At 47.0% G+C, this 25,408-nt stretch overlaps 1 protein-coding gene across 1 annotated transcript in view; it reads left to right on the forward strand.

The window, feature by feature from the left end:
- Nucleotides 1-24,450: 24,450 nt before the first annotated feature.
- pclob (piccolo presynaptic cytomatrix protein b) overlaps nucleotides 24,451-25,408 on the forward strand; it is a gene marked incomplete at both ends in the record, with an annotated part of 168,151 nt that continues 167,193 nt past the window's right edge. The window contains one exon of the mRNA XM_084335184.1: nucleotides 24,451-24,912. Coding sequence (XP_084191310.1) covers nucleotides 24,451-24,912 — 462 coding nt within the window. The remainder of the gene's footprint in view (nucleotides 24,913-25,408) is intronic.

Here is a 25,408-nt window from a genome sequence, read left to right on the forward strand (position 1 = left end):
AACATCTGACACATCAAAAGCTGCTTGACAAGCACTCTTTTTGTATGTGTTCCATCGCACCATGCTTGTTAGGTGGGCCTCTGAGTTTGCATGCTCTTGTATAGATTCAAGCCCTTTTTTCCAACTGTTTAATCCAGCCACTCTCCAAGCAGACTTGCTGTACTTCTCTCCAAGGAAAAGCCGACAGCTGAAGCAGTACATTGTGTCCTTGTCTGGTGAATACTCTAACCAGGGCCTGGTAGTATACCAATTTCTTTGAAATGAACGTCCATATCTGTTTTTGGGACATCTAAGTACAGGTTGACTTGGTCCTCTATCAACACACATTTGTACATAACTGGCATTACATTTGAGATCAAAAGCTTGTTGGTGGGCAGGATCTGTAGGATACTTTAACAGTGCAATTTTCGATAGGACCTCTTCTTCTACATTACTTGTAGCTCCCTCAACTTCACCCTCATCTATGTCTTCTTTTATAGTATCATCCGTTTCCCTTCCTGTGGCCTCTTTCTCCTCAACATTTATGGGGATTTCTAAGGCTTCTGTGTCAGGAGCATCCTCTCTCTCAGGTCCTCCTACAGCCTCTTCCTCTCTCTCAGGTTCTTCTACAGCTTCCTTCTTCCTCCTTTTTCTCCCAGGTGGGCCTGGGAGAGAGGAGGAGGAGGAGGATGTAGAAGGACTTGGCCCAAATCCTTCTACATCTTCCTCCTCTCTTTCAGGTTCTTCTACATCCTCCTCCTCTCTCTCAGGTTCCTCTACAGCCTCATCCACTCTCTTCTCAGGTGTTGGTTTTAGCCAGGCATTCATAGACCTGCTACCCTTAGCTGCTTCCTGGCGCTCTTTCTCCTTCATTTTCTGATATCTTTCTTTTTTGGGCATATTTCTGCAGGCATAATTAACACAAATCCAGTTTAATTACAGATGGTAATATTTTAAACTCAGAATGTACAGCTGCTGAAATAAACATTTTACCAATTAATAATTTATTGCATTATTATAATAATAATACATTATTATTGTTATTATTATTATTATTGCTATTGTGAGAGAGAGAGAGAGAGAGAGAGAGAGAGAGAGAGAGAGAGAGAGAGAGAGAGAGAGAGAGAGAGAGAGAGAGAGAGAGAGAGAGAGAGAGAGAGAGAGAGAGAGAGAGAGAGAGAGAGAGAGAGAGAGAGAGAGCTGCGTAATTTTCCTGCACTAGCAGCAGGGAGGGAGGGGCTGGGGACTGGGGAGGGCTGATCTGCCGACGTGTTTCACGAAAATATACAGTGCACTGCAAACCCGACATTTTATTTTGTTGGGCAAATACCTTACCTGATGTGTACTCTTGCTTTGTTTTAGTTGAAATAGTAACTGTAAAAAAAGAGGTCTCGACTCGAGTGTGAGGGCACTGTGAGCTCAACAACAGCTGGATATCAATTTCCTGTTCAGTGCACTGCTGGCCCTGCGCGGTCTCATTGATCATCCCCACCCACGTGCTATGCCTATGCGTAATAGGTCCTTCAAGGCTGGAAGGACCTATTATTTACGAGAGGGGTGGCATTTCTCTCTCTTTCTTTACCTAATATTTAGATTCTATCGTGACATCTTTCATTTGGAAGGGCAGGGCAGTATATATATATGTGCAACAGTAAAAAAAAAAAAAAAAAAAAAAAGGTGGCATAAAAAGGGCACTTTCTAATGAGAAATGAAAAAGGCAGGTGCCCGGGCACCCCTTCACCCCTATGTATGCACGTGCCTGCCTACAAGGAATATCAACAAACATTCTCTCGCTGGCAGTGTGCCTCACAACAATCACCCTGCTCTACTGAACCACCGTCTCCTACTTCCACCGTCCGCATGCACTTCGACCTCTCTGACCCGGCACCGTTTTAGCTGTGGTCACTCCCCCCAATCTATACATCACATACATTGAAAAAGCACCCCAAATCCTTCATGAAGTTGAACGGACCTGGCTTCCAGAGGGAGCCAGCCATACAACTGGATGTGTTGTTTGCCCACATGTGCTCTGGAGGCTAGTCCTAGAGTTAATCGTATGAGTTTGTTCTGGGAAACCTGTAACTTATCTTTTAAAACTTTTGTCAGACCTCCGTACCAACAACAGATAGCAGTCAAAGCTAAGCAATGCAAAGACTTTCAGGGTCTAATAAATGTGATTTTCTGGCCAGAAATGTAGTTTTGCCATTCACCTTGCGCATTGTTTTGAGAGCCATGGATTCCCCGCTCAGGCTGCTGTCTAGGTGGCAACCTAGCTTATACACTTTTTTGCGGCAAAAACCTGGCCCTCAAAATGTATGCTGGGCGAGACCAGCTTCCGCTGCCTAGGTTGGGAACCAAAGATGACGTATTCTGTTTTGGCGATATGCAGAGATAATTTATTGTCAATGAGCCAATGTTTTATGATGGAGAATTCCTTACTGAGAGTGGTCTGTAGCTTGTCCACATCCTTATCGGAGGAAAGGATAGCAGAGTCATCCGCATAGAGAAACAGGTTCACATTACAGGCAGCTTGCATATCGTTAATAAAAATTCAAAAATATAACGGGCCCAGGACACTCCCTTGAGGGACTCCGCAAGTCACTGGTAAGGCAGATGAGTGATGGCCATGGATGTCTTTCAATTGGTCTCTATCGGAGAGATAAGAGGAGAACCATTTTAGGCTAACAGGGCTGATACCAAGGGCTGACAGTTTGTTAAAAAAGAAGGCTGTGGTTGACAGTGTCAAAAGTCTTTTGAAGGTCAATTCAAATCATACCACAGAGTTTGCCAGCATCCATTTCAGCTCTGATAAAATCAGTTAAAAAAAGTAAACAAGAATCGGTGGAATGTGATTTCCTAAAACCTGATTGAAATTCATATAATAATTTTTTGTCTGTAATGTACTCATAGAGCTGCTCGTGAATTACCTTTTCTAAAACTTTGCAGGCAAAACTGATAATCGAGATGGGCCTATAATTACTGGGGTCAGACCTATTCCCTTTTTTAAAAAGGGGGATGACTTTGGCATGTTTCATGTCGCTTGGGACAATGCCCTGCACCAAGGACAGGTTGACCACATGTGTAATAGGTGGCGCTATCAACTCAGCTACGTCTTTTAAAAACCTGGCTGGGATATTGTCTAAACCAGTTGCCTTGGAGCACTTGAGACAATTTAAAACAGTGATCATGTAAACTACAGAGACTGGCTTAAAAGAGAAGCTGTTAGGGATAACACCCAAATGGGCATAAAACTCATGGAGGTGGGCCTGCCCAAAGGTTTGAGGGCCAGAGAGCAGACGGTCAACTAGCTTATGTTAAAAATATAACTGTATTTGCTCCATCACACCTTTTCTACTTGAGCAAACACTGTTTAGCCTACGTGACACAGGCATGCTCAAAATTTTGTTTTGCATTGTACAAGAACATACAGTTAGCTTTTCATACAGATTGAGCTAGCGAAGCACTCTGGTGTTTGGTTAGACAGCATTGATTTAGTTTAACACAAATTGTTTAAGCTAACCAACATTAGCAGCATTCCCACTTGGATAAACAATATGAGATGTACTGTACACCGGGACTGGGACCCTGCAACTTTGAGTGAAAATAACAAATTTTACATTCTCAGCACCCAGAAAGTCCCAGACTCTCCACTATTATTTAATTCACTAGAAATTAGTCCAATTAGAAAATGTATAAGAATGACTATTCTGATAATTTTTTCAGTCTCCATTGTTATCTCCTCACCTACAGTATATAGAAGACTGTTATGGAAATCGGGACAAAAAATGCCTAGCCAGCGTGCTGTTGTTGGAACTACAATACATTCTCTGTTGTACGCGGTCCACGTTCACAGTGCTAACCATGCCTGTAGCTGAGTCTACACTGCATTCACACTTGCGGGCCTTGTAGAACCATCTCGTTAACCGACATATATAAATTGTTGACTAACGGAGCCAGTCAAACATACGCTGTTATGTCACATTATGTCTTGTTATGTCACAATCCATAGAATCAGAATCACTTCCTTCATCATTGTATGGACACATCTGAATTTTACTTGGTTATCTGCATTGTTAAACACAATGTTACCACCATCTTCAATTCCGCACTATTTTCATCAAGAGCTGCTGCTTTAAATTTGAGGCTCCTGATTTCATTACAGAGGCCGGCCAGTTTGTTGTGAAACAGCTCTGGCTGTCGTCTTTGTGTATTGACGGTATTTATTGCCTGAGTGTACCTACACCTGTCCAGAGAAAGGGAGGGAGAGGGAGAGATGGAGAGAGGAAGGAGGGCAAAAAGAAACAGCAGCAGTATCACGGTGACAAAATAATGCCCAGATTGCCTCTTCTCATCACATCCTCTGTAGTAGAAAAACTAAACTGGGACAAGTGCCAGAGTAACTGGGCCAACGGGGGAGGAAGATCATTTAGACTAGTGAGGTTCCTACAGTACATGAATCTTCTCTCCATAGCCTCCTCTCACTCTCACCTCAGTGAGAGGTCCGCCCCTCCACCCACCAACATCAATGCCCCCCCCCCCAGCCCCCTACCGCAGATTGCTGCAGCATGTCCCCCCTCACCTCAACCCCCACTCACAGGCGCCTCCTCCCACACCCTGCCTGTTCACCCTCTACACTCAGTTACAATAAGGACAAGGAGTAGGAGTACAGAGCCCTGGTGGAGAGCTTCATAGGGTGGGAGCGACAACAATCACTTCCAGCAAGACCCAGGAGCTGGTGGTGGACTACCGGTGGAGCAAGAAGAGGCCCCCTACTCCCATCACCATCTGAGGGGAGGGTGTAGATGTTACATAGTAGACAAACACACAGACACAACACCAGAGAAACTAGCCCCTTCCCTCCCAACCAATATTATTAATTGTGATGTGGCACCGTCCCATAAGTCCAAGGTTAGTTCATATTGCACAGCCCTTTCATATTGCACTGTCCCGTGTAGGTTGTTGGCTTATTGAAAGTGGCACACGTTTTATAATCAGTTTCCTTCAGTTTCCACTTGGGGGATCTAAAGTTCCTCTATGAGGGTAGCAGTTCGTATTCTGTGTGTAATAATAGATGTGCAGGATCTTCTATGGTCTTATTGGCCATTCTCAACATATTTGTAGTGTAACTTTCCAGAAATATTTGGTTGGTTGATGGATTTGCCAATGATCTTTGAGGCGATTTTAAGGAGGCTTAATTGCCACTCTGGATTTTGCCTGAACCTTGATGCTGTTATACCAGATGATGATGCAGTAAATGGATAACACTCTGGATGGTAGAACAGTAAAACTGGTGGAAGGAGTACACAGTTCCTCTAGTTAAGTAAAATAAATACCCATTATAGGATAGTACTAGCCTGATTCTAGTGAACTTTTACTGGTGGGAAGAAAGCATCACAGTCTGGTATGGCAACTGCACTGCTTCTGACCAGAAAGCACTGCAGAGGGTGGTTGATTGATTGATTGATTGATTGAAAACTTTATTAACAGATTGCAGAATGGGTACAATACAGTACAGCTCAATACACACAATTCTTAAGGGGATGCAGACCAGAGAAAGACTTTCGTCTTGTTTACATCAGGGTCCCCCATTTTCAATTCATCAGGACATATGACATACATGACATACAGATAGACAGTACTGCTACATCTATACATTTATGACATACCAGATTTGCAAATACAGTACTGTTTGTGATACAAAAATAGTCCAGAAAATAGTATATACATTTGACGTAAAAACTGTACATTGGGGGAGGTTGGGTAGGTGGGGTGGGGTTGGGTGGGTGGGGGGGGGGGGGGGGGTGGGCTGTACATTGGAGGTGGTTGGGTGGGTGGGGTGGGGGGGGGGGGGTGTTGGGTAGGAGGGGTGGGGGGGGGGGGGGAACACTGTACAACTGTACAAGCAAAACTGTACATTGGAATATTGACAAAACCATACTTGGTAATTTACTGTACATTGGAGGGGGTTGGGTTAGGACATTTACATGGGCCAGTTTAGAATCTCCCGTAGGTGTTCTTTGAGAGTGGTTTTGAAAGTGGGTAGTGATTCACATTCATTTACAGCTTTGGGTAGGGCGTTCCACATTGATGTGGCATAATTGCGAAACGTGTTTAGTCCCTTGTTTGAGCCGAATCTGGGTTTAACATGATTTGTGGAGCTCCCTCTGGTGTTGTGATCGTGGTATTCACTGACCTTTGGGAAGTATTTTGACATGTACATGGGTACCTTGGTCGTGTAGTGTATCTTGTAGACCAGGCCCATGCAAGTTGCTGTACTCTGTCGTCTACTCTAAGCCATCCTAGGTTGTCAAAGTGGGCAGAGGTGAGGTGGGTTCTAGGAGTAAGGTCAAGCAGTAGTCTGACCAGTTTGTTTTGAGATGTTTGTAATTTTGTTTTTAGTGCCTTTGAGGTGCTTTGGTATCATGAGGTGCAAGCATAGTCGTAGTACCCTTGAATGAGTGCTCCTGCCAGAGTCGGTATTCTTATTTACCAGAGAGGAGATCCGGTACAAAAATCGAGTTTGTTGGTTGACTTTTTTTATTACATTGGATGCCATTTTGTCACAGGAAAGATTAGCCTCTAGGATGGAACCCAGGTATGTAATTTCATATTTCCTTGTGACAATATTGTCACCCACTGTAACTGAGAAGCCGTCGGTCTTGCTGAGTTTGTTATTTGAACCGAAGAGAATGGACTCTGTTTTGCCCATGTGTAATGATAGTTTGTTATCAGCGAGCCATATGCAGATTTTGCCTAGTTACGAGCTGAGGGTTTTTTCAACCTGTAACTTGTTCTTGTCAGAGACCAGCAGGGCTGAGTCGTCTGCAGACAAGAACAAGTTGCAGTCACAAGCTGACGACATGTAATTTGCATAAATTAGCAACAGTAGCGGTCCTAGTATGCTTCCTTGTGGAACACCACAGCTCACTGTGAGGGGGGGATAGGGTACTGTTTACCTCCACCATCTGTTCTCTCCCCTCCAGGTAGGATTGCATCCAGTTCACTGATAGACTATCAAAACCAATTGGTTTTAGCTTGTCAATCAGAATGGAGGCTTTTTGTAGGTCCAGCATGACCATGCCGCAGTATTTGCCCGCGTCCACCTCTTGTTTGATGTGGTCGTTCAAATAGAGAAGGCATGTGTCAGTGGAGTGGGATGTTCTGAAGCCAGATTGGAATTCGTAGATTAGATTTTTTTCCGCGTGTTCTACCCATAATGCCCTCAGTGGGAGGGTAGTTTGTTTACCAGTGTTGTGGCTATGTTTGTGAAGAAAATGTTTAAGTAATTGGCTACATCTAGCTTGTCTGTGATGAGAGTGTTGTCCGTCTTTATGTTTATGTTTGAGAATCTGGTTTTACGTTTTTTACTGCAGCCTAGTTGATTGTTGAGTAATTTCCAAAGTTCATGTGGTTTGTTTTTGTTTTCCTCAGTTTTGTCATTGATGAAGTTCTTTTTTGCAGTTTTGATCATGGAGTTTACGTCGTTTCTTAGTCTGTTTCTTTCCAGTTTGAGTTCAGTCACGTGGGCTTGGAGGCGTGTTGCTTTTTAACAGCGGAGGAGTGCAAGAATGTGACAATGTGACCATGTGACCGCGGCAGCGCGAGAGAGCGGCAGTGCGGAAATAGGCTGTCTATTGCCATTCTCTAAGACAAACGCTAACCTTAACCAGCTCCTTAACAGCGCCTAAACTTAACCCTTCTAACCTTAACCAACTCCGAAACAATGCCTAACCTTAACCTTAACCTTAACCATGCCTAACCTTAACCTTAACCATAGAAAGAATATTGCCATTCTCTAAGACAAACTCTAACCTTAACCAGCTACTTAACAGCGCCTAAACTTAACCCTTCTAACCTTAACCAACTCCGAAACAATGCCTAACCTTAACCTTAACCATGCCTAACTTTAACCAACGAAAGAATACACGTTAAAAATAAATAAAAATAAAAATAAAAAAAAAAGTATGGGATTCGAACTTGTCACCAACAGACCGCAGGATCGCAGGACCGCAGCGCTGCCAGGTGAGCTAAGCTTCAAATGAAAATCATGGCGGATTACGGCTACATAATGCCGCAAGCTCTGCCGCTCCGCTCCGTGGCAGAGCTACGGCTAGGCGGCTTGGAGTTCACTGCTTGTGCTTTTTGTAAGCTTTGACTGACTTTTACGAAACTCAGAGCATTTTTTGTCTCTGGTTTTCATAGCGGCCAATATTTCGGAGTGCATCCACGGCTCAGTGCGATTTTTTACCCTGGTGGTTCTTAGCGGGGCCATGTCGTTTAGTGTTGTTGATAATTTGATTTTGAAACCAAGCCATGTTTCTTCTACCAGTGTGCCATTGAGCTCATCTGACCAGTCCAGACTCTCCAGTTCAAGGTTAAAGGCCTCGCTAGAGTAGGTTTTGAGGTCTCTAGATGTGACTGTTTTGTGACAGCCGGCCTTATGTTTTAGCTTTTTGCGGGTACAGAATATCATACAGATTTGAAGACGGGTGCTTCTTTTTGTTGCATATCCGTGTTCCAATCCCCAATAAGAATCTTTTCAGCATCGGGCGGCTACGTGGCGTAGTGGGCAAGGCGCTCGCCACGAATTACGGAGACGCTGGGCTTGCCTGTTCGAGCCCAGCGCTCCACATTGCTTTCAGTTTAGCTAGTCGTTCGTACTAATACACATTGGCCGTATTAGGGGGTGGGAAACTGATGGGTGCGGATCGGGCGTTGTGGACAGCGACTCCTACAGGTCGGTTGGTGCGCCTGCGCAGTAGAATCAGGAAGTGTCGGGGGCAGCGTGAGCCTCCCACGCATTACTCCTCGCCACTGAGAGATCGAGCTGCGCAGGTGAAAAGGGGATCATCCCTATGTTCCCCGGGTCCTATGTTCCCCGGGTTCTATGTTCCCCGCTTTGATTGATTAATAGATTGAAAATTGTATACATTTTTATTATTTTATTAATTATTAATGTCCGCCTTGTTTCGAACGGTTAAGCTTAGGCCCTCGTTCGAATCAGGGCTGGTGGTCTAAAATGTTCAATCTATCAATCAATCAAAGCGGGGAACATAGAACCCGGGGAACATAGGACCCGGGGAACATAGACATGCTCCCGTGAAAAGATGCGACTGCTGTTACCTCAAGTACCGGAGGGGACTTGTGCTATGTATGACTTAGTCCACATTGCAGCCGGCTTGTGGGAGGCAAGAAACAGCGTTCGTGACAGGGGAGGGTTGAATTGGATGATACGAAATTGGGATGGGAGAAAATATAGAAAATGGGAGAAAAAGTGGATAAAAAAAATAATAATCTTTTCAGCATCCTCAGCTCCAGCTAAGCACACATCCAGAGTATTATAAAAGCCAGTTTGGTCTGGCGGTCTGTAGATTGTGCCGACTAGAACAGATTTAGCCCTTTCAAAAATAATTTCCACCCATACGGTTTCAATTGTCTCATGATTATGTTACGTAACGTAGTACGGTTAATGAATTTGGTGTCCTTATGAATGTACATACAAACACCACCTCCATACTTGTTTCTGTCATTACGGACTATTGAATAGTTCTCCAACTCTATTTCAGGGTCTGTTACAGATGAGTCAAGTTTAGTTTCAGTAAAGCATAGTATGTTTACCTTACCGCTAATAAACAGGTTTCTTTATTTCATCCAGCTTATGTTTTAGGCTGTTTACGTTCAGGTGAAAAATGTGTAGTCCATTTTTATTTGATGTGATATTGATGTCGTCGAGTTCCAGGTACATTTCTTTGTCTGTGGGGAGGGGGGGGGGCTCTGTGTAGACCGGGTGGGAGATCCTTTGCTCAGGGTCGTTGTCCCATGACGAGGGGGGGGGGGGCTGTCCGTATTGTTGTCCGTCTGTGTATGGTGCTGCTGTGGGGGAGGGGGTGGCTTTGTTGTTGTCTCCGTGAAGACTGTGTGTTGGTATGGTGAAAACCGCCCAATGCATCACTGGTATATCACTCCCTGCAATTGAGTCTATCCATCACAGGTGGCACTTTACTGTTACATTTGCACTCTGGTTGTTCTGTACTTGCTGTACTGTGCTGTATAATGTCAATACATTTTAATCTAATCTAATCAAATCTCTGGTAGAATTAAAAGTCCTCCACTCAAGATTATACTTAGTGGCAATCCATAAGATCCTCATTTTTGTTTATTTTGGTGATATCTATTGGTGATAAGTGGTCATTACTGTTTTGCACTGTATTGACTTGCTTTCCCTCTTGAAAATGTGTGCTAACCACTCCAAACAAACAAACAAACTCCAAACAAACTGCTGTCGCTGCTGGTGATGTAGAACACATCCCTTCCTTTGCACTGGATGATTTCCCTGGGAATGTCCTACCAGACACCAGTGTTTAGAACAGTCAAGATCTGCAAATGTAAAAGCATTCATGAACTGGGTATAGGTACCTGTAGGTAGAATCACTATTGTGTTGGCGATAAGAGTGGCAAAATATACTTTTATTTATATGAAATAGTTAGATTATTACTTTAAGTACAATTATAGAAGTATTGGATATTGAATGTACTTAAAGATTAAATTGAGTTACTCTTCAAGTATCAAAAATAAAAGTACACAGGCTATATGGCATTTGTATGTTTCAGTGCATTCAATTCTCAATCCATTTACCTAAAGTTTATGTTAAAGTGGTAGGTTGTCCAATAATGCTGGTTCTGATTACATCCTCTTGACGTTCAAAGTAACTAACAGCTGGTGCATTCAGATAAATGTAGTAAAAATGTGGGTGTAAAGGTACACGTATCCCTACCGAACCGAACCGTTTCAGTGTGTACCGTACCGTACTGAACGGCTGTGTAGTGTACCGAATGAATACAACGGTATGTCAACCACTAACGACGGCCCACCGGGGGCTGTTTTGTTCACAATCTAATATAATTATTATATATTTTTTATATATTATATATTATTATATATTATTAATTTCAATATAGAATATTCGTTGACAGGGGCGGTCAGGTGGCGTAGCGGAGATTAAAAACAAGAATGGGAGTGGTTCTTGTATAGTACAGGGATATAGCAAGCTAGCATAAGGACACATAGTACAACTGTAGATTGTACAGTATAGCATTGTATAGTAGTGTACATAAGACCCAGTGCCTCATCCGTAGCTAACAATGTATTGCATTATCTGTGAGAACTGGGGTCTGGAGCACAGCCCAATTGCTGAACACACGAGAGGAGATAGGAGCGGTTTCAAGGGTGTTTAATTGTCAAATGAGCAACACAGGAATTGGGGGGAATAGAACAGGGTTATGTTCTGTCTTGTGGCTGCCGTGGCGGCAGCGAGCGAGCAAGCGGTCCTTGTGCTTGTCTTGGAAGCTGCTGGGCTGCAGCGGGAGAAAAAGTGTTCCTCTTCGGGGACAGGAGACGTCCAGGCAGGGACGGCGGTCCTTTGGGGCACAGGAGAGAACAGGTTAGAGTAGGCAAATACAAGGTTGGAAACCAGCAGAGCTTCAGGCAGAGAAGTCGTACCTGGGCAGTTGTAATTAATACCACGACCGCTTCTGGTCAGCGTCGAGGGGTAGAAGTAGTCCCCCCATCAGGGAAGGGTTGAGTGCAGCTGTGGAGAGTGGGGTGCCTGACCGCGTGCGAATTAGGGGGATGAAGTACAGCTGGGCGTATGAGGGTAAAGGGAGGGGTGGCTGGAGAAGGAGAGGATGAGGAGGAGTGTGCAGTAGATGGAGAGGGGGATGAAGAGGAGCGTGTGGAGGACGTGAGTGGAAAAGGAGGGGGAGTGAAGTAGGCCCGTGCTGTGATTATGACAGGACTCCCACCTCTACAGGCGCCTCCCGGCGGTCCAGGCCTGTCAGGGTGAGCCCGATGAAAGTCCCGGACGAGATCCGGGTCCAGGATCATCGACCAGGAGATCCAGCTCCGCTCCTCCGGGCCGTAGCCCTCCCAGTCGACCAGGTACTGGAAGCCGCGGCCGCGTCGCCGCACCCAGCAACTCCCGGACCACGTAGGCCGGGTGGTCGTCTATCACCAGCAGAGCAGGGGGAGACAGGGGACTGGAGACCACCGGTTTGAGCTGGGAGACATGGAAGGAAGGGTGAATGCGCATATGGGGGGGGAGCTGGAGCTTGACAACAGAGTGATTTATGAGGGACAGGATTTTGTTAGTTTCCGTGAGACGGATTTGAGTGGCAGGTCCCGAGATGAGAGCCATACCATCTGACCTGGTACATAGGCGGGAGCCGGGGTCCGGTGGCGGTCGGCCAAGCGCCGGTTCTGGTCCGCAGTGCGGAGCAGCGCAGCCCTCGTCTCCTCCCAGATCGTCCTGCAGCGACGGAGATGGTCTTGCACCGACGGCACGGCGATCTCCTCTTCCTGGGCAGGGAACAGTGGGGGTTGGTAGCCCAAAGATGACTCGAAGGGGGACAAGGCGTATTCGACCCATGGCAGGAAGGCGCTCCAGCCGGAAAGGTCCCGGGCTGTCACGCAGCGGAGTGCGGATCCCAGGTCCTGGTTGGCCCGCTCCGACTGGCCGTTGGTCTGTGGGTGGAACCCGGAGGAGAGGCTGACCGTGGCCCCCAGAGCCCGACAGAAAGCCCTCCAGACCTGGGATATGAACTGAGGGCCCCTGTCGGAGACGATGTCTGCCGGGATCCCATGGAGTTTGAAGACGTGGAGTACCATCAGGTCAGCAGTCTCTGCAGCAGAGGGGAGTTTGGGAAGAGCAACGAAGTGCACAGCCTTTGAGAAACGGTCAACAATGGTGAGGATGGCAGTGTTACCGTGTGAGAGGGGAAGGCCGGTGACGAAGTCCAGGGCGACGTGCAACCAGGGCCGACCGGGGACTGGGAGCGGATGAAGGAGCCCGGCGGGCGGTCGATGGGAGGCCTTCGCACGAGCACAGATGGTGCACGCCAGGACGAAAGCGCGGGTGTCCTCTCTCATGGTGACCCACCAGAAGTGCCTCTTCAGCAGGGATAGTGTCCGGTCGATCCCCGGGTGGCACTAGAACCGGGAAGCGTGAACCCACTCGAGCACCTGGGAGCGGACAAGGTCAGGGACAAAAAGCCGGTTAGGTGGACCGTTACCTGGGTCCGGCTGGGCACGCTGTGCCTCCCTGACGATGGACTGGATCTCCCAGGTGGCGGTGGCCACCAGACAGGAAGTGGAGAGGCGAAGGCGGAGTGACCAGACGAAGGGCACCGAAGGCGAGGTGAGTTGGGTGAGGGGCGCCGCGACCAGGCTGTAGTCCCTGATGAAACGCAGATAAAAGTTGGCAAATCCCAGGAAGCGTTGGAGCTGTTTGACGTTGGTGGGACGGGGCCATTCGGACACCGCTCTGATCTTCTCGGGGTCCGCCCGGATCTTGCCGCCCTCAATGATGTAGCCGAGGAAGCCGATGGAGGAGACGTGGAACTCACACTTCTCTGCCTTGACGAACAGCTTGTTCTCCAGAAGACGCTGGAGGACCCGGCGGACGTGTTGGACATGCTCCTACATGGAGCGGGAGAAGATCAGGATGTTGTCTAAGTAGATGAAAACGGAGCGGTGGAGTACGTCACGGAGAACGTCATTGACGAGGGCCTGGAAGACAGCAGGGGCGTTGGTCAGTCCAAAGGGCATTACCTTGTACTCGAAGTGGCCGAGTGGTGTCTTGAAGGCCGTCTTCCACTCGTCTCCCTCCCGCATGCGGACAAGGTGATAGGCGTTCCTGAGGTCCAGTTTTGTGAAGATGGTGGCACCTTGCAGGGGCTCAAAAGCAGAGTTGATTAAAGCCACACACATGAGTGCATGCTTACCAACTGTCCGTCTGCAACACTACTATCACCAACATCTAAGAAGGGAGATCCCCCCTTGAATGGCCCTTCTAAGGTTTCTCTCCTCCACACTGCCTGTGGAGCTTTTTTCCCTATTGTTAGGTTTTAGTGAGTTTTTCCTTACCTTCGCGTGGGGTATGTCTGGGAGTGCTTGCATTCTTTCATTTATTTGCATTCATCTAAAAATGTTTGGACCTTATGGTGTTCTTGTTCTGTTCTTGACTTATTGTTATGTTTTCTTCTTGACTTGTTTAAAGAAGACCTGTACGGCCCATGGGGACATTAACGTGTGTTGTCGGGCCCTATAAATAAATTTGATTTGATTTGATTTGTAGGTCGGCGGAATTGCAGACAGATCAATGTTCTCATTGGGGGGGGGTGCGAACCGGCGCCTTCTAGTGGCGGCCGAGCGACGTGACAGTGGGCGATCCAGCTGGTCACCAGGCCGGTAGGCCAATTGATAACGGGATTGTGTAACTTGAGCCAAGGCATGCCCAGGACAATGGGATTGTGGGGAGAGTTGGTAACGTGAAACCGAATATTCTCGCTGTGATTCCCGGATAGCAGAAGGCGGAGGGGTATGGTGTGGCGAGTAATTTGTGTGAGAAGTTTTCCGTTTAACCCCCTGGCGTCACGGGGTATCGGCAGGGCGTCAGTGGCGATGTTGTAACGGGAGACTACCCCGGCGTCGATGAGGTTCTCGTCGGCCCCTGAGTCAACCAGGGCGGATAGCGGGAACGATTGGTTATTTAGACACAGCGTATCGCTGAATAGCATGCTTGGGCCGGAGCTGGGAGCGATATCAAGACTCGAACAGACGCCCAGCGCTACTGTCGAGCCCCGTCATCTTGGGCGAAGCGAGCACGAGACAACGGAGTGACCTAATTGGCCGCAGTATAGACATGCTCCTGTGGCGAGCCTGTGTCGGCGTTCGCTGGGGGGAAGGCGTGAGCGGTCGAGATCCATGGGCTCGGAGGAACTACTTTCTTCAACGCGGACGACGCGGCGAGGCGGACCGGGTATAGGTGGACGAGTGGTGCTAGCTTTCTCTCGACGACGTTCCCGAAGACACATGTCCAGTTCCCTGGCCAAATGGATTAGCTCGCCCAGGGAGGTGGGTCTTTCTTTGGACGCAAGCTCGTCTTTTATAGCGTCGCTCAAGCCTTGGCGGAATGCGCCTCGCAACGGTGTGTCCCCCCAGTCGGAGCCGGCGGCGAGGATGTGGAACTCGATAGCGTATTCGCTTACGCTGCGACTTCCCTGGCGGATCGAAAACAAGCCGGAGGCCCCCTCTGAGCCATCTGGAGGGTGGTCAAACACTTTACGCATGTCGTTGACGTACTCGGAGTACGAATTGCAGAGGAAGGAATTGTTAAAGTGGAGAGCGGTGGCCCATCTCAACGCCGCGCCGGTGAGCAGAGCCAACAGGTAAGCTACCTTAGACCTATCGCTGTGAAACGTGTGAGGTTGCTGTTCGAACACTAACGAGCACTGGAATAAATACGCACAGCATTTGGAGACGCTTCCGTCGTAATGCTCTGGTGCAGGGACAGGGGCTTCTCTATGCGGGGGACTCGGTGCAGCGGGGGAAGCGGATGGTAGGGCCTGCTGTGCCAAGTTTGCCTCGATACGGCGATATTGTGTTTCTCGCTCCGCAGAGCCGTGAGCGAGAGCGGTAAGCTGAGCAATGACGTCATCCAACGAGTGAGCGAGTTGGTCTACCCGAGCATTCTGGTCGTCGATAATACTCACGGGCTCCCCTTGAAACTTCCTCTTACGTGATGGATGTGAATCCTCCTCCTCGGTCTCGAGTGCAGCTGGTAATGACATCTTGGTTGTGGTATTCTGTGAGAACTGGGGTCTGGAGCACAGCCCAATTGCTGAACACACAAGAGGAGATAGGAGCGGTTTCAAGGGTGTTTAATTGTCAAATGAGCAACACAGGAATTGGGGGGAATAGAACAGGGTTATGTTCTGTCTTGTGGCTGCCGTGGCGGCAGCGAGCGAGCAAGCGGTCCTTGTGCTTGTCTTGGAAGCTGCTGGGCTGCAGCGGGAGAACAAGTGTTCCTCTTCGGGGACAGAAGACGTCCAGGCAGGGACGGCGGTCCTTTGGGGCACAGGAGAGAACAGGTTAGAGTAGGCAAATACAAGGTTGGAAACCAGCAGAGCTTCAGGCAGAGACGTCGTACCTGGGCAGTGGTAATTAATACCACGACCGCTTCTGGTCAGCGTCGAGGGGTAGAAGTAGTCCCCCCATCAGGGAAGGATTGAGTGCAGCTGTGGAGAGTGGGGTGCCTGACCGTGTGCGAATTAGGGGGATGAAGTACAGCTGGGCGTATGAGGGTAAAGGGAGGGGTGGCTGGAGAAGGAGAGGATGAGGAGGAGTGTGCAGTGGATGGAGAAGGGGATGAAGAGGAGCGTGTGGAGGACGTGAGGGGAAAAGGAGGGGGAGTGAAGTAGGCCCATGCTGTGATTATGACACTATCGCAGGACCTAAGCATGCCTTACCATGCTTTTTGTAAAAATGATGTACATTGTACCTGTTATGTCTTATTTTTATTACTTGTATTATTGCACAAATGTCTATTCTCATCCTATTCTTATTACTTGTATTTGCACAATCGCTGCGGGCATGACCCCCCGCATTTCACTGTATGCTTGTATGACGTGACAAATAAAACTCTTGACTTGACTCTTGACTCTATAGGATCGCAGTTGTGAGTGAAGAGAGAGTAGAGAATGGGGCTCCAGCACGCAGCCTTGCGGGACACTGGTGTTCAGGGTGAGGGTGGAGGAGGTGAGATTGTCTATACTAAGAAATGGGGATCTGTTAGTTAGGAAGGCTAGTATCCAGTTGCAGATAGAGGGGTTGATGTTGATTGACCTTGATTTCCACAAGGTCACCACGTTTGGACATGAGTTTTGAGGGGATGATGGTGTTGAATGCAGAGCTGAAGTCGATGAACAGCATTCTCATACATGGGTGTTGCTCTCATCCAGGTGGGAGTGGGAGTAATGTAGAGCTGAGGAGATAGTGTCCTCTGTGCTCCTGTTCTCAAGGTAGGCGAATTGGTGACTGTCCAGTAAGGGTGAGCGGCCAGCTTTAAGGTGAGCCAGGACCAGCCTCTTGTAGCACTTTATGATGATGATAATGGGGGGAGTGCAACAGCCTTGGTGGGCCCTTCCTGGTTGTCTCTGTCAAAGCAGGCATAAAGGTTATTGAGCTCATCAGAGAAGGAGGGGTCAGTGGCTCTCGGGGGAGAGTTGTTGGTGGGTTTGTAATCAGTGATGGCCTGGATGCTCTGCCACATGCGTCAGGGGTCGGAGTTGTTGAAGTGCTCTCTTCAACCCTTAGCTTGTGGCTGTGCTTGGCCTGGTTGATTCCCCTATTCAGGTTAGCCCTGGCTAAACAGTAGGCCTGCGTGTCACCAGATCTAAAAGCAGTGTCACGTGTCTTTAGTAGTGTACGTACTTCTCTGTTCATCCTTCTGATTGGAGAATGTAGTGATCTGTTTAAAACCCTCTGAGGTCGCCAAACCCGTAGGCGGGTTTACAATTATCACAAAATAGCTGCAACCTCAGAGGGTTAAGGGTGGTGACACTGTCAATGTTGGAGTTGATGTAATCCACAACGGAGGAGGTATATGAGTCAATATCAGTGTGGGAGTCCAGGGTGACCTGTGTGGCAAACATAATCCAGTCTGTGTGTTGAAACCGCTGCTGCAGCTCAGAGTCTGCCCCCTCAGGCCATATTTTGACTGTTCTAACTGAGTATTTTAACACGTTTGATGAGTGGGGTGTACTTACTGTAGGTAAGAGTAACAAAGAGACGTGGTCTGATTGTCTCAGGTAGGGGTGCGGAACAGCTTTGTACGCATCCATGATGTTTGAGTAAACATGGTCTAATAACTTGTCTCCTCTAGTGGGGCAAGAGAGTTGAGGAGTACAGACTTTAGGTTGGAGTGATTCAAATCTCCTGCAACAATAAAGGCTGCCTGTTCTCCTGCATGGAAAGCCATGCAGGCAGTGCCTATACATGTACCAAGATACATTGCGCGAGAGCAACACATGAAAAAACCTGCCCAGCCAGTCAACAAATATTTCTGAGTTCTGATCGGCCAGAACTGAGCGAACACAACAGCCTGGAGGCTACACTGTGTTAGCTCTCAGGCAGCTCGCTAGAAGTCCTGACCTAAACCAATGAAAGCAATCAAAACAGCCACGTTATGCGCTGTCTTCAATGCAGCCAGCAACACAGGAGAAATTACTTATTACTGTATACAACTCTTACCTGTTCGAAGCAAATACATTAATGCCACTCTATGTGGGACCAAATTCCTCTCTCCTTTGACATCAGCTATAACTTTTTTGTCACATTGCTCTTCGGTAAGAGAAACACATATGTCAATATTCCATCCATGGGGCTATTCATCTCTGCTAGCTTCAGAACAAAGACAAATACACCACCCGTTGCTGTTTGCTTTCAGCGGGGTCTGTCTGCATGTCCCCCGCCAGACACTGTGTCCTGTTGCTCAGCTTGTAGTAGCAGCCTCTACCTGTCTTCTCCGGCTGTGTATGCTGGCTGAAATAAATATGGCTGAATATCTGAGTTAAACAAAATACTGTCAAATATGTCCTTCTCCATAAAATGCTCTGCACTAATATTTTGGGATACCATTCTCGCTATGTTATAAACAAAGCTAGGAACAAGGATGTGTTGTTTTGCTGAGCGGCATCTAAATTCTACACCACGCCCCCTGGCTACCCGGAGGCGGAGACTAAATCCAAGCTGCAAAGTGTGTAGTTCTTCCGGCACCAGGCTCAAATTGCAGAAGAACAACAGATTTTGCACCTGTGCCTCAGAGACACAGAGCACATTGGCAACAACTGCAGCCATTTTTCACACTATATCCCTAATTCAAAGAGATATTGTATGGTTGAAAGGCGGAGAAGTGGTCCTTTAACTTTCATTACTCATCATTACTCAAAATACCAATACATTCTGAGCCAATATTTTACAAAAATGAAATGTAAACAATACTTTAACAGCACCAAAATGCATTAAAAACATGAAATGATTGGTTCATCATCTAGATTATAGCTCAGAATGAAACAATCTATTTCGTCTTGTTTACATAAGGGTCCTCCATTTTCAATTCATCATGACATTTAGAGACATACAAATATACAGTACTATGTAAGAAAGAGAGAACATCATAAAAAATGTAAATCAGATGGAGAAGAAAATGTACATTAGAGGGGGCTGTGGTTGGGTGTGGTGGGGGAGTGGGGATTTTGACATTTACCGGGGCCAGTTTTTTAATTGCAGCCATAGATGCTCTTTGAGAGCGGTTTTGAAGGAGGGTAGGGATTCACATTCCTTTATGGCTGTGGGTAGGGCGTTCCACATTATTGTGGCATAGTTGCTAAACGTGTTTAGTCCCTTGTTTGAGCCGAATCTGGGTTGAACCGTGACTAGTGGAACTCCCTCTGGTGTTGTGGTCGTGGACTCCACAAGGAAGCATACTAGGACTGTTACTGTTCCTAATTTATGCAAATGACATGTCATCAGCTTTTGACTGCAACTTGTTCCTGTTCGCGGACGACTCAGCCCTGCTGGTCTCTGACAAGAACAAGTTACAGATTGAAAAAGCCCTCAGCTCTGAACTCGGCAGAATCTGCACCTGGCTCGCTGATAACAAACTATCATTACACCTGGGTAAAACAGAGTCCTCTTTGGATCAAATAACAAACTCAGAAAGGCCAACAGTTTCTCTGGTACAGTGGGTGACAATATTGTCACAAGGAAAGATGAAATTACATACCTGGGTTCCATCCTAGAGGCAAATCTTTCCTGTGACAAAATGGCAACCAATGTAATTAAAAAAGTCAACCAACGAACAAGATGCTTGTACCGGATCTCCTCTCTGGTAAACAAGAATACTATACCATACCCTGAAGATTCTAACAGGAGCACTCATTCAAGGGTACTACGACTATGCTTGCACCTCATGGTACCAAAGCACCTCAAAGGCACTAAAAACAAGACTATAAACATCACAAAACAAACTGATCAGACTACTGCTTGACCTTACTCCTAAAACCCACCTCACCCCTGCCCATTTTGACAACTTATATGGCTTAGAGTAGACAGCAGAGCACAGCAACTTGCAATGGGCCTGGTCTACAAGATACACCACTAGTACCCATGTACATGTCTAAATACTTCCCAAAGGTCAGTGTATACCACGACCACAACACCAGAGGGAGTTCCACAAATCATGTTAAACCCAGATTCGGCTCAAACAAGGGACTAAACACGTTTCGCAAATTATGCCACAACAATGTGGAATGCCCTACCCACAGCCGTAAAATTATGTGAATCCCTACCCACCTTCAAAACTGCTCTAAAAGAGCACCTATGGGAGGCCGCAATTCGGAACTGGCCCCAGTAAATGTCCAATTAATGTTATGGATGATCGCTCAGTCAGAGATAACTACTGAAGGATGGCTAAAGTTATGGATGAACGCTCAGTTAGACAGAACTACTGAAGGATGTCTAATGTTATGGATGATCGCTCAGTTAGACAGAGCCTTTGATGGATGGCTAATGTTATGGATGATCGCTTAGCCAGAGAGAGCTACTGAAGGATGATTAATGTTATGGATGATCGCTCACCCAGAGAGAGCTACTGAAGGATGATTAATGTTATGGATGATCGCTCAGTCAGAGAGAACTACTGAAGGATGATTATTGTTATGGATGATCGCTCAGTCAGAGAGAACTACTGAAGGATGGCTAAAGTTATGGATGATCGCTCAGTTAGAGAGAACTACTGAAGGATGGCTATGTTATGGATGATTGCTCAGTTAGAGAGAGGCTTTGATGGATGGCTAATGTTATGGATGATCGCTCAGCCAGAGAGAGCTACTGAAGGATGATTAATGTTATGGATGATCGCTCAGCCAGAGAGAGCTACTGAAGGATGATTAATGTTATGGATGATCGCTCAGTCAGAGAGAACTACTGAAGGATGATTAATGTTATGGATGATCGCTCAGTTAGAGAGCTACTGAAGGATGTTATGGATGATCGCTCAGCCAGAGAGAACTACTGAAGGATGATTAATGTTATGGATGATCGCTCAGTTAGAGAGAGCTAGAAGGATGATTAATGTTATATGATTGCTCAGTCAGAGAGAGCTACTGAAGGATGATTAATGTTATGGACGATCGCTCAGCCAGAGAGAGCTACTGAAGGATGATTAATGTTATGGATGATCGCTCAGTCAGAGAGAGCCACTGAAGGATTTATTCATTTATGTATTATTATTTATTTTATTTAACCAGGAAGTTACATAAGATTGAAATCTCTTTTGTGATGGAGACCTGGCCAAGACAGTTTGCCAGTTACACTTTCAAATTGAAATGAATAAAAACACAGACAGGGTATAGCAACGGCAAAAAAAACAAAAATATATATAGTACATACACAGACCAGGAATACATGCATCAATCACACAAGAAAGATACTGAATGCAGCTCAAGTAAAGCAGGTGCAATTTTCAGTTACATAGATGGACCTATACTTCTGAAGGATGGCTGGGAGAATGCTCAGGGAGTTTGGTGGAGTGATGCTGAGAAGAGATTGCTCTCTGTGCTGTTGGATGATGGAGCATGCAAGCATCCTCATTCCTCACACAGCCATAGATGGACAAATGACCAGATCACTTTGAAGGACCTGCAGTCACATGCAAAAACACATATCATATGTGTGTGTGTGTGTGTGTGTGTGTGTGTGTGTGTGTGTGTGTGTGTGTGTGTGTGTGTGTGTGTGTGTGTGTGTGTGTGCGTGCGTGCGTGTGCGTGCGTGTGTGTGTGTGCATGTGTGTGTGAATGGAAAACGTAAATAAATAGAAGGATAGAAGAGGAAGGTGGGAGAAGAAAGGCTCTTGCAAGGGGCATTTGTAATACATCCTCATGACATCAACATATTTTTACTATCAGCATCATGTATTTTAAAGCTGAGTCTTGGGATACAATAAAATAGTGGAGCCGAGCTGAGCCGACGAAAGACTCAGAAATAAATCCACAATCTCCTTTACATTATTATTAATGATATTCACGACAATGACATTTAAACTGCACCAACACTTGCTGGGGGAAATGGCAACATATTCCGCACGAGGATAAATCTCAGGCCCTTTGCAGCTAATAACACGTGACTCTGTGGAAATAAATCGTCTTGTCCCTTTAATTTCAATTTTCGTGCGTGATATATTGTGATCACCTGTCAGAGGCGGCGCTTGCGCACTGGTGCGGGAGGCGGAGTGGATGTTGGTCGGTCCCGCTGCCCTGTGTCTGCCCTCCATCCCGCGGCAAGCACACAGAGACGGACAGGGACATGTCCGCGAAGGCTTGAACGAAGATGGGGAGATAGTTCTACCATGACAACCCGTGAACAGGTATCATTTGTGTCGGTTTACTGGAATACTCTACCTTTAGGTAGCGTACTGTTTGACATTGTGACCGCGGAGGGTGAAGGATGCTCGGTTGTACGGTGGGAGGAGATGAGGGGGGGGACACGTACGGAACGGATTACAGATGGGAGGGGGGTTGCCACCGATGACAGGGAATTGCTTGATGCCCTTAATGATTTTGTTGTGTTTCGAGTCATCATTTCGAGTGCTGTATGCGGGCAATTCACAGGCTGACAAAATCAAATAAATCAGAGCTACAATCAAGGGCACGAATACGTGATTTCTACATCCCAGTTTGAGCTTGGCGATCATCATCAGGGTGTTTAAAGCTGAGCTGTCATCATCACCTCGTCCCCTCTGCGGACTCTGGTGTGTGTGGCTTAAGAAGCTCAATGTATGCGCTGTTTCTGTCGAGGAATCACAAGGCACCCGGCACCGTGTATTTACCATTCTGATTTGGGTAGGCGTAATATTAGTATGGCGTTACAACGTATCCAGCCATATATTCCATGTTGATTTCGAGTAGAGAAGATCCATATGAGCATTCACTTCTCATGCATGGCGTGACGGTGGCCCCTGCCCGGATGTGCCTGCGGATTCTCCACTGAGCGCTACTATACTCTATGTTTACTCCTGCTGCTGCTGCTGCTGTTAACACGTTTTTTATCAAATCTCTCTCGTTACATTTGGGTGACAACGTCAACGAAAGGCACCAGGTCGTTAAGGGTCCGTTTTATTTAACAATACGAGATAGATCATTAATCGCCTATCTCGATTATGGAAAACTGGAGTTATCTGAACACGAGGCTATAATATACTATTGATAGTTACGGTCGGCTATGTACAGTAGTAGCCTCGTCTATTCAGAGAGCAATGTCTGGCCCCTATGCCTGTATTGTATTACTGCCTGAAAGGGATCTCTCGTTGGCTTGAGGAAGTATAAAGCCTTGATCAATAGAGCGCATCTGCCCCTGTCCGTGGTGCTGAAAGCAACAGTCTGAGTGGAGTCTAAATCAAACCGAACCATGAATGGCGTTCTCTGAATAGAGGCGATGAATAATGTGCGAAAGATGATCGCTTTTAGCCCGAGACGACCGTGATGCAGTCAGGCATGAGATTTTATTTTTTAAATAAACAGACCGTACATTCATATTCACTAATACATCCAATGTCCTCATTTCTAAGTAGGCTAATTCAAGTCATGCAAGCCTCCCACATTCAATTCAAGTCAGGTAGCCTACATGCAATTATTGCCATGGCATTCAAAGGGGAACATGTTCAGTTTCCCACTTTATTATGTAACACTCTAACCAAGTAAAATGAAGGGCTATAATAACATGTGTTTGCTTAATATTTCCATTTACAGGATATTGAGAGCAGGCTTGATTTGATTGCAGGGGGAGCAGGAAATTCACCTTAGAGACATTAGTGACATTATGTTCTTTCTCATTATCTTCCAATATGACGCTGCAGCCACATCTTTTTATTTTGTTTACCATTCCCAGGGGCAGCATTGAGTCAGACGATATCCAGATTCCCCCCCCCCCCCCCTCTCTCTCTCTCCTCTCTCTCTCTCTCTCTCTCTCTCTCTCTCTCTCTCTCTCTCTCTCTCTCTCTCTCTCTCTCTCTCTCTCTCTCTCTCTCTCTCTCCCTCTCTCTCTCCCCTCTCTCTCTCCCCCCTCTCTCTCTCCCCTTCCCTTCACTTTTTCTTGTTCCCTGTCATCTCATACAATCTCACTCTGACCCCCCCCCCCCTCTCTCTGTGTGTCTGCCTGCAGGAAGTCTGAAGTAGATGCTGAACCAGACGACCCAGGGAGCAGCAGTAGTAGTAGCAGCAGCAGTAGCATCAGTGGGGCTGTAGATGCCCTCTCCTCAGCCCCAACCGCTACCCCTACCCCTACCCCAACCCCAACCCCGATCCCAACCCCCCCTCAGGTCTCTACAGGAGAGCCAGGACAGAGAGGAGACAGCTCCAGCTCTGACTCTGTTAGCTCTGTAGATTCCAGCTCCAGTGAGGAGGAGGAGGAGGAGGAAGAGGAGGAGGAGGAGGAGGAGGAGGACGACGACGACGAGGAGGGGGAGGAGGAAGAAGACGAGGAAGATCCCACCATGTTCTCCTCTAATTTCCTGAGTGGGGTCAATCCCCTCAGTGCTGTGTCCTCTGCTGTCAACAAGTTCAGCCCGTTTGGAGAAGATGGGGAAGGAGGTCAGAAGCAGAAAGGTGTTTCACAGCAGGGTGCTAAGCCACCTGGAGTGCAGCAGCCAGGAGCAGGTCCTGCAAAAGGCCCACAGCAGCTTCAGGGGCCACAGAAACCAGGCTCGACACCCCCAACGAAGCCGGGCCAAGGCTCTCCTAAACAAGGAGAGCCCCAGCTACAGGGGAATGGACAGACAAGACCCCCAGTCAAGTCTGGTGGCCAGCAAGCTCCTCCCAAAGCCGGGCCACAGTCTGAAGGACAAACTAAAGGTGGACCACAACAAACTCCACCAAAGGGTGGACCGCAACAGCAAAGTGCACCTAAGGTTGGAGCTCAACAACAGACTGCATCTAAGGTTGGAGCTCAACAACAGACTGCATCGAAGGGTGGAGCACAACAGGAAAGTCCAAAAGGACCACATCAACAAACACCCCCTAAGACTGGCCCACAACAACAAGGTTCCCCTAAAACTACCCCACAACAACAGGGGCATATGAAAACTGGCCCTCAGCAAGGGTCACCTAAAGTTGGACAACAACCACAGGGTTCCCCTAGGACTGCACCTCAGCAGCAAGACCCAGCTGGCCAGGCCCAGGCACGGCCCACATCACAAGGAGTTAACAAAGGCGGGCTTCGGCCAAAAGCTGGAGCTAAATCCCTTTGTCCTGTGTGTAACACTACTGAACTCAATATGCATACCAAGGAGCCACCTAACCATAACACCTGCACACAGTGTAAGACAGAAGTATGCAGCTTGTGTGGTTTCAGCCCTCCAGACTCAGGAGTAAGTAGATGTTTGTGACCTTGTGTACTGTGTCATGAGTTCATCAGAATAGTTTTCCATATCAATTCCTTAATTTAATGTTATTTGATCATGAACTATGGCTTTTATTTGTTTTGTGTGAAGGGTAATTGAAAATGCTTTAGCCATTTCATAGACTGTAATTTTATATT

The sequence above is a fragment of the Notolepis coatsorum genome (assembly GCF_963971535.1).
Source record: "Notolepis coatsorum genome assembly, chromosome: 18".
Taxonomy (NCBI): domain Eukaryota; kingdom Metazoa; phylum Chordata; class Actinopteri; order Aulopiformes; family Paralepididae; genus Notolepis; species Notolepis coatsorum.